The following is a 16,701-nucleotide window of genomic DNA, read 5'->3' on the forward strand; positions in this document are numbered from 1 at the left end:
TTAATCTCTCAGTTTTGCAAATTCTATAACTTCAACAAAGTATCAGTGACATAATTTAGAGAAAAAAAAGTCCCAACAATGGGTATGACCTGATTGTATTTCAGAGTATGCATGTTCTTGGACTGTTCTTACACTGCTGCTGTGCATCACTTGGGGTACACACTTAGATAATTGGACCAACCTGACAAGTAGCTGAGAACAGGGAAGCCTCTGATGGATAAACCAGCAATCCAGCTATGGTTCCTCAAATTAGATTCACTTCCCAGCCTGCCCAAGCCCACTAAACTTGTTATTTGAATGCTTCACATACTGGTTTCATTGCTGGTACGTTGGATGAACATCTATCAGTACATCACACCTTTCAGAACTAGACAGTGAAAACCCAGCCAGGCTGATGAATCACCCTGCGTTTTTAAGGGGCTGTGACTTGTGCTAAATAAAATCAAACCAAGTGACGCAGGTTTCAACCTGCACTACAGATCAGTCCTTGTTTTTCTGGGAACACTTCGAGCACATTAGGACTGGACATCCCCTGCTGATGTGTTTAGTCCATAATTAGTAAATCTCATTATTGCATTCTTCCTGATGAGAAAGGTATCTTCAACACCTGCATGTCTCTGGTTCTAAACTGACAAAAATCGGTTTCTGTGTTGTTTATATCTCTGCTGGATCCTTCAGAAATCCTTCACTCCTAAATTATCACTGAAAATGTAACAAGTACAATATATATGGTATTCACCTTTTGAGCTTTTCTAATAGACTATTGTTTCTGATACTGTACTTTATTAAACACTTTACTACAAGCTACATTAGTGTGCTGGTTTTGGCTGGGATAGAGTTTATTTTCTCCATAGTAGCCAATATATGTTTTGGATTTGTGCTGGAAACACAAATGTGTTGATAACACAGAGATGTTTTAGTTTCTGCTGAGCAGAGCTCACACTGAGCCAAGGCCTTTTGTGCTCCTCACCCCACCCCACCAGCAAGGAGGCTGGGGGTGCACAAGAAGCTGGGACACAGCTGACACAGCTGACCACAGCTGACCCCAGGGATATCCCAGACCATGTGGCACCATGCTCAGTGTATAAAGCTGGAGAAGAAGGAGGAAGGGGGCGGGACATTGAGAGTGATGATATTTGTCTTCCCAAATAACCGTTACTTGGGATGGGGCCCTGCTTTCCTGGGGATGGCTGAACACCTGCCTGCCCATGGGAAGTGTGAATGAATCCCTTGTTTTCCTTTGCTTGTGTGCACAGCTTTTGCATTACCTCTTAAACTGGCTTTATCTCAACATGTGAGTTTTCTCACTTTCACCCTCCTACTCGTCTCCCCCATCCACTGCAGGGGAGTCAGTGAGTGCCTGCGTGGGGCCAAGCTGCCAGCTGGGGTTAAACCACAACAAGCAGTACAAGGTTGCTGTTGTGTGCTAAGGAGAATGCATCTTTTCTATCCACTGCCCAGCTTTTTTTAAGCTATCCTGCACCATGGAGCAACAGGAGTTCATCTCAATGCAGGAAGGGGTGGGACACCGCAGGGATGCCCTTCTGAGAATGCTGGGTACAACTACAGAACCTGGTGGCTGTAGATTTACAGGGGTTTAGTAGCCTCCAGCCACGTTACAATGGAGTCCCAAATGTAAACTTTTTATGAGGTATGTCCCACATATTTCATTTGAAAAGATCCTAGTCCAAGCGTGCCCAAGTTTTGACTTTTCAAGCTTTGATTGAAGAAATATATAAAAACAGAACTTCAAACATGCAGGTTCCTCACCACAAAACAGCTGCAAAACATAGAATTTTATCTGCACTAAGTGCTTCACTTTTGCCTGAAATTGCCCTGTTCCAGCCATAAACCACACCTTGCAGGATTGGTAGAAATACAGAAACAAAGAATGAAGCTACAAGTGTACCAGGCATAAAAGCAGAGTGGGAAGCAAAATATACGTGGTAACAAATACAAATACATAGAAAGTACAGACAGATATGTCACTTTGTTAAATAATAACATGAAAATGTGGATTAAGATATTAAAACATGAGTTATTCCAGAGTCTTAACTCTTTTTGAGAGTAGTAAAGCTCCACGTTGAATCGCTCTGAGTGTATTGCAGACGATTTCCAGGCAGTTTCCTCTTGCCTGCCCAGCTCTCCCCGGGCCCAGCCGCCGGCAGCCATGATGAGTCGCCAGTGAAGGAAAGCAATTCCTAAAAATATTTTACCTCTACTTAAAAAATGGGCAGTCGGTCTCCATATTTGCCCTAGGGATTATGACACACCACATCTATCTACCGGAAAACCTGTACTCTTTGCCCACACTGTGAGGGGCTGCCAGGACACAATCTGTGCAATCGGTGCTCAAGGAAAAGCTGGAGTGCCCTCAGGTGAGGAGACCCAGCCACCTGTGGGCTCATCAGGGCTCAGCTGTACCAAAGGATCATCAGAGCTCCTACCCTGCCCACAAAGAGCAGACAGGCCCAGGGCAGAGGAGAGTGGCTGCTGTGGGGCCTGGTAAACAGGACTAGAAGAGCCAAAGATGGAGTGGAAGTAAAAGCTGGGGCTTCTCTGCCCAGCCCTGAGCACTTGGGGCACATGAAGGACATCTGTGGGCAGGCGAGGAGTGGAGACCAGCGCTGGGGCGGCAGCAAGGTAGGGCTTTTACAAGTGTCCCTTGTGTTGGGCAGTGACAGCCCTGAAACCCTCCCTGCAGGAGGATGGTGTGTGGCACAGGTGGGTTGGGTGTCTCTACTGGTTTTGCACCGAATGCCATGTTGTGTGCCGGTGTGGAGGGGTTTCCAGGGAGCAGAGGTGCTGTGGGTTATCAGGGCACTGCTGGGCTGAAATCTGCCGTGTGGCTGCTGTGTCTGAGGGGTCGGGGGTGTGCTCAAGGGGCTCTGGTGTGTTCAGGCTGGCAGAGCTGCTTCCTCCCTTCCTTCCCTTCTCTATGGCTTTCTCAGTCAGGGAAAATGGTGTACGTGGTGTGAGGGACTGTTTGTCCTGAAGGCTCTGCAGCCCACTGGGAGGGTCAGAGTGAAGTGTCACTGCCAGGAGCTCGGTCAGCGCTGGGCAGGAGGGGCAGCACTCGCTGGGCCAGGACAGCTGCGCTTCTGCTCAGCAAAGCACCCTGGTCCTGTGTGTGCTGGATGGGTGGGGTATCACAATAGCAGGCCCTTGGCAGAAAAGGATTAAATTTTTCTGTAAGATTATAAAATATAACTGGGCTTGAAGCTAGGGTTCCCTCTGGAAAAGCAGTTCATTCTGGCTTCATAATGTCCTGAAATTAACTGACAATAGAAGTTACTACCCTGTGAGGAATAAATAAAAATTTCAATTTAAGAAAGATACAAGACTTAAAACTAATTCACCAGTCTCTTCAAGAAAAATCAGTGCTTCCTTTTATTCACTCTGGGCTTTCTCTGTTCTTGTTAATTTGTGTGCCACTGCAGACCTCCTCTTTAGGACCAGAGCTGGAGTTGAGTTGAATGAGCCTGCCAGGTCTGAGCTCCTGCCAGCTCTAGGGAAATACCAATTCCTGCCAAGCTTGGAATTTTTACTTCTGGTTTTAGTAAATCAATGAAACTTTCTATATTGCTTCTCTCTTAACGTACTGCAAAAGGGTTTTGCTTTTGAGGGAATGATAAATTATATTGATGAGCAGAAAAATAGGAAACTGCATCTGTCACAGTGGGGATCCAGCAAGTCTTTAATGATGGGAGTTTTGTGAAGCTTATCGAATACTTGAGGAAAAAATTTAGGATGCCTAATAAGAAGTTGCTAATACACTAACTTTGGGGCAAAGAGTGAATGCAGGCTGCATTCTGCCTATTCTGCCTTCCTGAGCTTCAGGTGAGGTCTACCTGCAGACTTGAACACTGGCATTTCTTCTCAGAACAGGCTTGTCAGGGTGGCTCTTAATAGTTTTCATCTTTCTTATCCTAATACTTTTCTTGACTGCACAACTAGAGAAAATAGCTCTTACAGGTCTCCTTGAAGAGGGTGAGTTATATGGTAAAGGTAAAGGACACTATTTACCCTGATATTAGTATCTAATAGTTCATACAACTAGACAAACCATTCTTCACACAAAACAGGCTAGGACCAAGCTCACTGCATTATGAACAGACACATCGGTGGTTTTGTATTTTATTAAATTAAACCCACACAAAATATAACTGCACACAAGAACACACATCTGATATTCCAATGTCATATCTCACAAAGAAAAATCTCTGGCTGTAACTCGTCCCTTGTATTAGCAGAAATCCAATTTGAAAACAGTTGTTTAACCATAAAGGCTTTAACTCATCAAAGCAAGTTGAATTCCCCCTTTCTAGGAATACATCATAACCACACACAGACACACACACAGAGTTCAGAGGCAAGTTCTGCAGCCCTGAAGTAGACAAAACTTTCACAGCAAACTTGCCTATGTTTGCAGAATAAGTAAATTCCTATTACTTTCATAGTTTGTCATTTACAAGCAAACTTTAATATTTTTAAATACTTAAAACAAATTTCACTTTAACAATTATTTACAAAATCTTTACTAAAGATCAACATCCTGCATAAAGGTGACCTCAAGGATATATTGTTGCTACCATGCTACAGTTTGCACTGAAGGGGTAGAAAGGCCATTACTAGTTTTGGAAGGCTTAAACCCTTTGTTGATATAGCATAAGGACATTAACCTATGGAAGGCAGAAGAGGTCATCATTTCAGTGCAATTACCCATTCGTGACTTCTTTTAAGTACATCAAGATGATGAGTCCAAAAGACTTGGGTTTTGAATTATTGACTGTTTAGTTCTTTAAGAACTGATTTCATGGGAAGTTTTCAGGCCATCACATCTGTCTTCTACTGGTGATATGAAGAAGTTGCATAGGGACCTTCCTCATCCTCCTCCTCTCTAAAAAGAAAATGGTCATAATCATCAGGTCAGGAACATACCATGTCTCAACAGTAAAGCTGTAATGAAAATGCAGGTAACCAGTTTTCCTAATGGGTCAAACTAAGCAAAGCCAGCCTTGCCCAACAGGAATACCTGCAGTATAATACTGTTAATTACACACCTCCAGAGTTCCTACTGTGTTTAAAGAACAGAATGCTGAACACAAGTAAAGCTGTGTAAGTTCAACAACATCAGAAAGTACTATTCTTGACACTACATTGCCAAATCAATAAGAAATGCTGTAAAGGATAAAAAAGTGGAGGGCATAATGGAATTCCTGTACTGTTGCTCTCAATTTCTTATTTTACAAAATAAGTTTAGTTAGAGGTTTGTTTCAACCTTTTGAATGGCAGGGGTACAGATGGACCAAATGAAGCAAGAACAGGAGCTGTAGCTGGATCTGTGTCTTGCTGCTGCAAGGACATTCCTTGAGTGGGCTCCCTGATTGATGCTCCTGAGCATCAATCACCATGGAGAATCATCACTCGGATTTTCTTAGGAAAACTAGTTCTCCCAAAGTGGTTTTATTAATGCAATGACTGGACAATGGTAAATAGTGTTGCTATTAAAGCATCCTCAGGAAAAATCAGTCTGCCTGCTGTTTACTTGACTGCCTTAAAAAAAAAGTGGTTATGTAAACCTTTTGCAGTGCAGCATCCAGTACTAACTCAAGCATGCCACGTTCTCCAAAGATCATTGTTTTGTACTACTGTAGCTTCAAAATTTTGTTCCTGAGAGTCTAGTCTAAAAGCTGCTGCCAATTTTAGTGTTTTGGTGAGAACAGAAAGACTCTACATTTGCTACACTGTGAGCTTCTAGGGATTACTTTTAATATTGTATCTGCCTTCATACAAAGGTACAGTTATTCCAATAGTCTAATAATGATATGAGGTAAAAATTAAATATTTCAATATCAAAACCCTAATCATGCTTTCCCTAATAACTTTTAAACATGATTATTTATCTACAACTGAAATTTCATACAGCCCCCCAAAACAGAATCAGAGAGAAGAACTCTACAAACTAACCAAGCAGCTGAGTAATTTGCACTCATTTTCCCAGCAAGAGTATTATCTTAAGCCAAAGGCATAATATTTCTTTTGCCTTGAAGCAATCTTTTCAAAAAAAGAAACCTCAAAAAACCCGTGTTTTGGATGAAACTGGTAGTTGTTGCAGGGATGTGTGGTTACAGTAGTACTGTGAACAGATTTTTAGCCATTCTTACAAATACATCTGTTTACATTAAAGATGCTCCAGAACCAGTATCAGGGATGATCTTAAGATACAGATGACATGTGTACAACACTTAAGTAACATCCTTCCTTACATAATCAATGCTGCATATAAAACTGCCAGGGAATACTATCATTTGCAGATACTTTCCATGACACCTGGCATGACAGTAAAGTAAGGAAGCAAACAATTCATGTTTAGTTGAACATGTTTAGTTTTAGTTGAACACTAAAAACACTTCAGACTTGTAAGTTCTCTCAAGACAACACATCTTAAAATGTTTTTCAGAACTGAAACCTATCCACATTCCAGACTTGTAAGACTGGACTGCAGGACTCTAAAATTCAACCATAACTACTTGGCTGAAGCTAAATATTTCAAAAAGTGTATTCTGAAGCTCTGATATATGCTCTTCTGGGGCACTGTGTTTCTAGCCACATATGCCTGGAACTTAGTTACAAGTAGCAGTCTCCTGTTAGTTTGTGTGAGGATGAAGGAGAACCACTACATTTTCAGAGCTCAGACTGTCCAGAGGGGGAGAACTTATTTTCTATGCTCCACACTGGAAATTACTTTGTACTGCTTAGCTTTGTTATATTTCTCCTTTCAGGAGAATAAAATGTGGCAGTGTTACAGCAAATGACCTTCCTTCCAATCAAAGGCTAACAGAATCAGCCTTTCAATCATTCTTCTTGAAAGCCTTAATACAGGAATAACATACATAATGACATGGCAACAGCCAAACACTGGACTGAAATGAGCTGCAGTTGATTATGGGTGAATATAAACTGAAGAACTGAAATACTGATGTTGTATTAGCAGCTCTTCAGACATCCAAGTAACAAAAGCATTGTCTAGGCTCTTTGTCCCCACTTCCCTTGTGCAGTGTGGATTATGGGCTCTTAGATGTCAGCAGAGGGCACAAAGCACTGGGGTTACAGCTAGTTTTGAGGGGCTTCTGTGCATGGCAGGGACATAAAAACTCTATAGTAGGTTGTTATGCTTGAACTGAGGCAAAGCAGTGACTGGCTGTAAGGTGCAAAATACATTTCGGACCATGGCTTGGAACTGCTGCTGCAGCTGCCAGCAAGGGTGGGCAAGAACACCTTCTGCCTTTCTGTCTCAGGCTGCAGGACTAGCTTGGGAGGTCTGCAACACTACTCCAAACCACAGTAGTGGCCAGGGAATATTACTAATGTAGATCTTAGAACCATGCATAGCAAGTACAAGTCTGTTCTGATGGCTTAAAAACAAGCTGAGCTTTATATAAAATAAAATCTTATGTGGCCCACAGGCACCAACATGGCAGGGTGTATCTGCTTAACGACCAAACAATTTTCTTCACTTTTAAGATGCCTAAAATAGCAGAGTGGTAAGTCACTTTAACATTCTCCTTCAGGGAATGGAAAAGGAACAGCACAGCATTAAAACACTGCAGTGCTGTCTCCTCCCATTTGCTGTCTCCACTTTGCCCAGTAGGATACAGGAGCTGAAAGAAGTCTCCTCCAAGCTGTGGTATGGATCAGGCACAATCAACCACTTCTGTAAGGGCAAGCACACCTGAGTGTGAACAAATAAACTCAAATGCTTGGATGCTTCTAGAACGCACAATTAGACAAGGCAGCAATCTGAGCTGCTAGTTAATAGGCTTCAACACCCTACTCTTTCCTCCACTCAGGTCAAGGCAACTGAGCAGGTGACAGTATATGGTTGTCTTCCTGTGCTGACACCACTTATATCAGCTCATATAACCAACAGTGATTAGAGTGGCTCTACTCAGTTACAAGGTTTTCAAAATGAGCCACTAAAAGGCAAATGCAGAAAGATGTGACCTGTCCCACAAGCATAGTACATGGCCTCAGTGTTCTGGTCTACCACAGTACCACCCTAAATCTTAAGGACTTGCATTAGACACCTGGTGTTCAACTACCTGAGACAAAAAGCATAACTAAACTTATTTTCGGTTTTGACATCCTGAAGCAAGCATAACAGCATTTGGGGCTGTTGTGAAGATGAAGCACCATCATATCTTCTATTATGTTGCTTTTATTTCACATGTGGATAAAACTGAGTATTCTTCTCTAATATGCAAATACGAGAGTTAGCAACATATGCTACAAACAACTATATTAATCCTTTCACCTTTCTTTTGGCCTATTATAAAAACACTGCTCAAAGCAAAAAGGTTTTATTGCTTGAACTGCATCCTGGGTAAATATGCATGATTAGTGATTCATTAGCTAATGATTTCTTACTCAATGAAACTCTAGTAAAAGTCGTATTGCATGTAGATCTATCCATGTGCTTACATAAACTGTAACAGTGAACGGCAGCTGGCACAAACTCAGTGGATCACACCTTTAATGCTTATCTACTTGCACAGCTATTATAGTTTAGTATCTAGTCTAAATCTGCAACTATGTGCTCCTCAGCATTTCTACCTAAAAGCAAGAGGTTTTAGCTGGAAAGTAGCTGACTTCAGAGGTTAATATACTTTATTCCTTTGAAAGCACTCAAAGGAGTGACTTCAAGAGTTGTGATTAAAGAATGTAATTTACCTTAAGCTGCTTTTGTAGCACAAGGCAGTTTCTGACTATATAAAACAGCCTTGTGTGGTTTAATCTGAGTCAGTGCATGTATGCACATGCATTCTTGGCAACTTAAGGGCGATCAAAGTAAAGAGCAATTAAACAGACGTTGTGGTTCTCACAATCAGTCAGATCAGGCTCACTGTAGGGTGAGAAGTTATGGCTCTTTAAGTTCTCAAACCGATAGTCTGCTTCTGCTTGCAGTTGTCTTAGTTTCATATCACTTTTGGTGGCAGCAGATTAACTTCAGGTGCTCCTTTGTTACTCTCAAACAGGCACTGAAACACGGCAGGGTTGGCACGCGTCACATTCTAAGCAGGCTTTGACAAGGCAACCCTAATACAGAAGGCCAGAGCAGCTGGAAACAGCACTTTAACTTCATAAATGGCTTTCACTCTAATAGAAAACTTGCATATTCATGAGGCTGCTTTACTATCTTGGCTCTCCATTTTTCAAAGGCTTCCTGCTCCAAGCAAGGGACAAGAAAGGTCTGGGCAGGAAGGAGAACAGGTGCCTCCTGGGACGTGGCTGGGACACAGTAAGGAATGTTGCCACCTTCCAGTCTGGGTCCAGAAACATCACTGATGGTACATAGCTGAAAAGTATCTCCAAGGCTTTTGGCAATGGTCTCTCTCTACTCCTGCTGCCTGCAAGGAATAAACATTCACTTTGGTCCTCTGCCCCTTCCTGTCTGACTGTAAAGGGGCCTGTCCTTTCTAGCTGTGTTGGAGAGAAAAGGCAGGGATGGCTTTTGTGGGCCATGACTGAAAGCTGGATGTGGTGGGGTAGAAGGGAACATTGTGAAGACTTCGTCAGATGCACAGGAAGCTATTTCTCTTCAGAAGCTTTGGGTAACATCCTGCTCAGCAGAGAGCCTGCAGCTCTGTATCTCATGTGTCCTGTAGCATCCTGACCAACAAAAATTGTGCTCTGTGCATAACTAACAAAATTCTCTGCTAAATCTGAACAGGAGGTAGAAAAGTAACTCATTCTCCTGTAAACATTATTTCTTAGGAGGAAATGTGGTACCAGGCCCCCATTTCCCAAGTTGTAACTTAAGCAATACAGGAAATGGATATTAGTAGCAGCAGTGCACTACTTGTGTGATGTTGCTTTCACTGTATTGGCTCTGCTCACAGGGCAGCAAGGTCTGAGAGAATTTCCTTCTGTAAATCAGCATGTTATTTTGTTGAAGGGATGTTAAAGTAATTGCCTTTCTGTGGCAGGGACTGTGGTTTCCTGTCACACAGTTTAACTGCTGGGTCAACACCTCTAGTCCGTGTTAGGTACATACATCTAATGATCTGAAAGTCAGCAGCAGCACATTTTGACAGATGCTCTACGTGGCTTCATATGTAACAATGGAAGTGGATGAGTTTAAACAGAGAAGGTTCTGACCTCCAACAGCAATTTTTCCTGAAAGGTTACTTTCTGCTTAGTGTGAAAAGTATGTTGCTTGTAATATCAGTGCTCTGCAGTCACACCTTTTATTGTCATGGCAAAGGCCACCTCAGCATCCCCCACTGAGGTGATTTCTGAAGAGAATAAACAGGTAGGGAGCCAGCCCAAGAGGTTGCTTGTGACCAGGCTGAGGAAGCTTGTCCCAGGGACATGGAGAACAAACACTACTGAAGTCCACTCTTGCTCTTAGTCTTTCTATGCTCTCCATGGGATACCTACATATGTGAGGGGATAACCACTGTGGCAGACAGGACAGAAAATACTGCTTTTTCTATGAGTGAATGTGGGGGAGCTCCTGGCTGTAGAAGAAATACTGAAGAAAAGATGACATCTGCACAGGTGGATCCACAAAGGGAGAGACTGCACAGGGAAAGGTGATAGGATAGCTTAACTGCAACTGCATTATGGAGCATATTTACACAATAATGAGGCAATTTGGGACAGAAGAAAAATGAAATCATGCCTTGCTGTACACATTCAGCTTCCACGTAGGCCTACTGAAAACTATGGCTTTGTTTAAGTAGTTGCCCTCTTAGACAGCAAGGCATCTTGGAGAAGACTGCCCTTCCAGCTTTTATGAAATATTATTGCTATTCTCTAACCATGTATTGTGAGGCAGCCTTTCTAACTGCCATGACAAGGCACCTGCTAATGCTGTGCTTTCAATGTATCTGGTGCGTGATAATAGCAGAGACTTGTTGACAAACTAAAGCTGCAGATGCTGTCTGAGAGGCCCCACAAAGAGGGTCCAGCCCAGACTAAAATGCCTTCAGGGTGAGATTAACATGCTTAATACCAAAAGAGGCATTTACCTGACATTGTCATCTTTTAGTTTTCTGGCTGCTTGTTTGGATAACTTAATCTGCAAGTCCAATCTCTGTAGGAAATCTTTGGCAGATAATTCTTCTGGTGCAGTGGGCTGACTGTCAGGCTCTTGAGGACTGGGAGAAGAACTACTTTCTTCCTGAACTGTTACTAGTCCTTCATCACAAGAAGGGGAGCTGTCAACAGTTTCATTCTCAGGAGACTCCAGTGAACTAAGTCCATTGAACAGTAATGGTTTCTCTGATACAACAGGAATATTCAGGGTTTTCCTCAGAAATATACAGTCATTAGTGAACAGTTTATTTGCCCTCTTTATTTGTTCCATCTGAAAAAGATAGGAAAAATGTAAGTTATTAGGTTTTGGCTAACTTTCTGAAGTAGTACAATACCCTTTAGTTATAATAAATCCATACTTTCTTTGCAGCAGCAATGACTTCAGGAAAGAGTCTGTTTGCATTCAAAGTGATGTCAGAGTGCATGGTCTGTTTTAGCCTTGCTAACATCCTAGCTTCTTTCATGTAGACTTGACTCCAAAACACTGCTTTTTCTAAAGTCTTGCACTACCTGAAGATGCTTTTCTTGAACAGTCTTCCAGTCTCTAGACAGGCTCACATGAACAACCTGCCAAAGAATAAAACTTCTGTTGCAAAAGTGCTGCTGATTTGGATTTATATTACAGTAAGGCTCAGAACTGCTAGCAGCTGCTGCAGGTGAACCCTCTGGTAAAAGCATGCAGAGTCCAAATAAGGGGTAGTGAAGTTACCTTGAGGATTCTAGGACATGTTAGTTATGAACAGTGAGCAACACAAGTCCTGGAAGAGCAGTATATGCCTCATCCCCCCAGCTGATGTAACACATTCAGACTTCAGATGAAGTCCTGATTTTCAGTGAGGAGTCAGGTAGTGAAAAGAATGGGGGACTCTTGTACACTGTCATGCAGCTGCACAGACCAGTGGCTGCATTTGTTCAGTGAACTGAATCTGCAGCACCTTCAACAGCAACCTCATGTGTGTGATAACGTGCCTGGTAACAGCCACCACATGCCTGCTACATACTTTTTATGCTACTTTTACCCAAGATTGCCTGTACTAATGAGTAGGTTGTGACAGAAGCAATCTTCTTTCTTAGGATGCTAATGCATAAAACTCCCTTGTTCCATAGTTAATCTGAGAAGCTATTATGAATTCCATTGCTTTACAGGCGAAGGAAAGCTCCCAGTAAATGTTTATACTGTGTCCCTACTAAAAATGTTTAAGTTCTAACTCATCAAAATTTCTCTTCTAAGTCAACAAACTAACTTCCTGTTTCTCAACTGTAAGCTTTTAAAAAGCGCAGAATTCTGTATCCATGATTATGTGACTTTATGCTTCAGTTATAACCTGAATTCATGATTTCATTAGTGAAAGTTCTAAGTGGAAAAAAAAATTACCATTCTGGTCCCCTTGTGACTGTAATAAGCAGAAAATCCCCAATCACTACAGATGATAAATGCCCTCTAAATAAAACTTGCTTGAAAATAAGTATAAAGAGAACAGAAAAAAACCTTGTGCTTTCATTAGAACTGTTAATTATTTTTATTGAACTACATGGAGCTAAAGTGAATAAGAATAAAGACTAAGTCTTGTCATAATAGGAGTCTTGCTGCTAGCATAATCACTCAGAGCTGAGTGCTCCAAGTACTAGCCACTTGCTGCTTCAAAGTCTGAGTATCTAGAGTTCAGTGCTCAGATGATGAGAAAATTGCTCCATCATCTTATCCTTGTCAGTCTTAAACTCTCTTAAACTTTGGCACTACTTGGAGTCCTTCCCAACTGCAAAAGACCATTGCTACCAGATAACTGGTTTAAACATGCCTGTGCATTTCTCACACTGAACATACCAGCAGGGAAACCTTTTGGGATCCAAGGGAACCTACTGCACTCTGCATGTCTGTGCAGATGTGAGATTGTGTGGCCACTTCCAGAACTCAAGTCAGCTACTCTATGCAGTGTAGACCTGTACTGTGCACTAAAATATCTGCTGCAGTGCTGTTATAGAAGTGGTGTCCTGCATGGATGCATTTGCTTGGGTCCTGGAAACCTAACAAAATCTTTCTCCCTAAAAGTAAACAGGATTCTCTCTAGAAAGGGCAGGTGTATGGGAAGGTAGTGAAAACAGTGCAGTAAAGCTCAGGAGGAAGCAACTTCTACCTGTTAAATATTAAAAAAAAAAAAAATGTATTCTCTGGTTAAAGATAACCCCAACCTGTTGATGCAGATGGCTAAAATGATGAAATGCTTAGATTTAATAATCCCTTTCAAAAACTGAATAGCTAACATCTGGTGACTCACACTAAGTTACTACAAGTAAGAGAAGCTCTCTACCAGCTCTTGAAGCTTGGAAGCTGTTTTTAGTTAGGCTCATACAGTAGAGGGTAAAAGTTCTCTCCCAAGCTGAGCACCATCTGAAGGGCAAAAAGGAAGTTTCACCCGATTTAGTCATGAGACCTTATAATGGCCCTAGTGTGAATGTCAACTGTTAAAATTTCTAAAAGCTGTCTATCTGGATGGGTGTCAAAAATGTTTAAAATACTAGCTGGAGCTATTCTCTAATACAATACAGAAGCTGAAAACTGAGATCTTTACTGCAGGGGAGTTGGAAGGTGATGCTTCAATAGCTGATAAATAATGCACTGTACTGCTATTCTCTCTCCTACTTCACTGTAATTCTACCTCTGGTTACTTCTTACTAAAGTACCACCTCACGGCATTTGGAAGACTGTGTACCTCTGAACTGAGTACCAGTGAAATGGAAAGTACTTGGTTCTAAAAAGAACATCCCTCAGCCTTGAGCAGGTTAATTCATATGTGCAATATATAACTCCTAAAGTCAGTATGACACTCATAGGCCTATGGAGAACAGAATTTAACAAGAGCTTTCTTTTTTTAGTGCTAGGAAGACTAAACTTGAGTCTGTTAGCTACAGATCTATCACAGTGAAAGAGCAAAAGCTGTAGCACGTGCTTAATACTTTAACTGAACCTGCACTAATGCATAAACTGGTGCTGAACTAAGTAATTAAAACTGCTTCTACTGACAGTGAAACATAGTCCTCTTTCTTCTCCCCTCAAAAGAGATGCAGCACTTGCACTGAACCATAAATATGATACCAAACATGAATTCCCAGTGTTAATTTACCCAGAAGGAAGATATAATGAAGGCAAGTTGTAAAGATTAATAGCCAGTATCTGGGGGATGGGGTGAAGAGTAGAGCATGAGGCCAAACAAAGCACACTGATCTCTCTCCCTCAACATGACATTTTCATCTGTCCTGCACTGTCTCTGCCAAGTCATGCCAAAGCAGGCATTGGACAGGATGTCTCTTGCTACAAAGTAACTCCCAGAGAGGAAAACCACAGGGGAAACTTCTAAAAACAGTGATACTGGAGGCAAGGGCAGCCAAAGATAATTCTGATGTTTTCATTACAGCAACTCCCACTCCTAGCCAAGGATACATGATGCAGGAAGCAAATGGAATGACTCTTTAGGGGAAGTGAGTCCTTGTCATTGTGTGCAACCACGATGTTCTTCATTTTGCTAAAAGCAAACACGTTTGCATACATTCCTACCCTGGGTTGAAACCCATGAAAACAGAAACACAATGGCTAATTTCACCAAACTTGGCACTCCTCTTAGGGACATTTCATGTCAGATTAACCTTTCTCAACTGAAGTCTATAATGATGCAGCTCTGGTTTCTTAAGCACAATACTTACCAACACTAAATTGAGTAACCAATGACATGTTGGGGAAAAACCCCCAACATTTATACTTTAAATGCATCATCAACACAGCAAAAGCTTATTAAACCCATACTATAAACAAAGTTTATGGTTCATAACTTAAAAGTTATTTGTACAGGTTTGATCCACAACTTCACTTTAGCTGAAAGGGGGTTTTAAATTGTTTAGAAATGACTTTTTTTCTGGAAAACTACTCTTTTAGTAATCTGTTTATATTTTTCACTTCTGAATGAGGGATAACATGGCTAAATCATTTAGGCCAGAGACTTTATCCATAATGGAAAGTGCTGCCAAAACCAAAAAAGAAATCAAACATCCAATGTGCTGCTTTGCCTTCTTAGTGAGCAAAACTTCATTTTAATGTGGACCAGTGTAAATCCAAAGTGTCATTAGCCCTGTTGCCAAAAAGAATCGGTCAAAAGTGGCGTAATCTTTCAAAAGGGAAGAGAAATAGACTTTTAACCCATTCCACAACAAAGGCTGAGTGCTATTAAGGTGATGGAAGGTTTTAGTAGATCTTGCAGACCAAGAGAAGGAAAAGAAACCGTTCCAGTCAGAGCCTATTAGTTTGGGACTGTATTGTATCTGTTCTAGAAAGAGCCAACTGGAAGGTGCTGTTTGCAGCTGATGTGAGTGTAACACTGACTGTGTACCAGTGCCATGCTCATCAGCTGCTTGGCCCCAAGCAATTCTGCATATTGGGACTACTGAAGATGCCTATCAGTATATGGGCCCCAAAAAAGCAGAGATGAAGGCAGGGTAGGTGAGCTCTGCTCTGTCAGGAATGGTAGTGCTGGTAGACCCTACTGGACTCTGCATGTCCTCAGCTGCCATAAGCCTTTCAGTATTTTTCACAGAAAAAAACTTTCTTTCTCCATAGAAAGTAAGCAGAAAAGCAACACTTTCAAACCAGTGGCACTTGTGCCTCACCTCTGGGCTGGGAGGCAGATCACAAGGGAGGAATGTTTAGCCCCGAAGCTACCAGGAGAAATTCTTTCCCCTTGTCACAGCCTATGCGTCAAGCTCAAAATAATGATTCTCTTCAAGATAAATTTAATTTCTTTTTTAATCTGAAGTGAGTGTAGTAATGAATAGTTGAGTGGGTATAGGTTTCCTGGTGGAAGCAAGTGTGTCTCCTTTCCCAGGGACCTCTGTCCCATCCCGGGATCCCGGTGCTTGTCAGTTTGGAGCCGTGTCCTGGCCGGGCAGTGCGAACTTCAGCCCTTCGCCGGGTGCTGACCCCTCCGAGCAGGCCATGAACTCAGATGTCATCATTTCAAATACCGAAACTAAAGCCAGCGCCGTACCACGGGGAGAACACCATTTCCTGCCCGCTGTGAGTGGGAAATGCTCTAAGGCACAAGTTGCTGTCCTCTCCCGGCTCGGGGCCCCACCACCGCTGCGGAGCCGGGCTGCCCAGGGATGCTCTGCACTCCCCATCCCTGCAAGCGCTCAAGGCCTGGCTGGCTGGGGCTCTGAGCAACCTGGCCTAGTGGAAGGCACCCCTGCCCACGGCAGGAGGGTTGGAACTGGCTGATCTTCATGCTCCCTTCCAACCCAAACCATTCCATGGCTCCAAGCGCCGCTCCGGGCCCCTCCGCCCCTGTGTCGGCGCCAGCGGCGCTCCCTCCCTTACCGTGACGCCGTACTTGAGGGCGATGCCCTGCAGCGTGTCCGGCGCTCAGCCGGTGTCACGTATCGCTTCTGCCGCGGGGCGCCACGCTGGCGTGTGCCTACGAGCGGGCTTGGTGGCGGGCGAGCCGCTGCGACAGTCGGCCTCCGGATGGCGCCCGCCCCGGCGGCTCTGGCTCGCAGCGCCTCGGCCATGCTCCCACCCCGCCTCAGCGCCGGGGTCCCGCGGCCCCGCCACCC

General features: G+C 42.9%; 1 protein-coding gene across 1 annotated transcript; it reads right to left on the reverse strand.

Moving 5' to 3' along the window:
- Positions 1 to 4,104: 4,104 nt before the first annotated feature.
- Positions 4,105 to 16,656, reverse strand: LYSMD2 (LysM domain containing 2). The gene is given in 5 exon segments (XM_018069756.2): positions 4,105 to 4,900; positions 11,037 to 11,374; positions 16,466 to 16,505; positions 16,507 to 16,637; positions 16,639 to 16,656. Coding segments are annotated over 5 exon segments (579 nt in total). The 3' UTR covers positions 4,105 to 4,848.
- Positions 16,657 to 16,701: the final 45 nt, after the last annotated feature.

This window comes from Manacus vitellinus, unplaced genomic scaffold, assembly GCF_001715985.3.
Source record: "Manacus vitellinus isolate BGI_N305 unplaced genomic scaffold, ASM171598v3 scaffold_16_pilon, whole genome shotgun sequence".
In the NCBI taxonomy this organism is placed as follows: domain Eukaryota; kingdom Metazoa; phylum Chordata; class Aves; order Passeriformes; family Pipridae; genus Manacus; species Manacus vitellinus.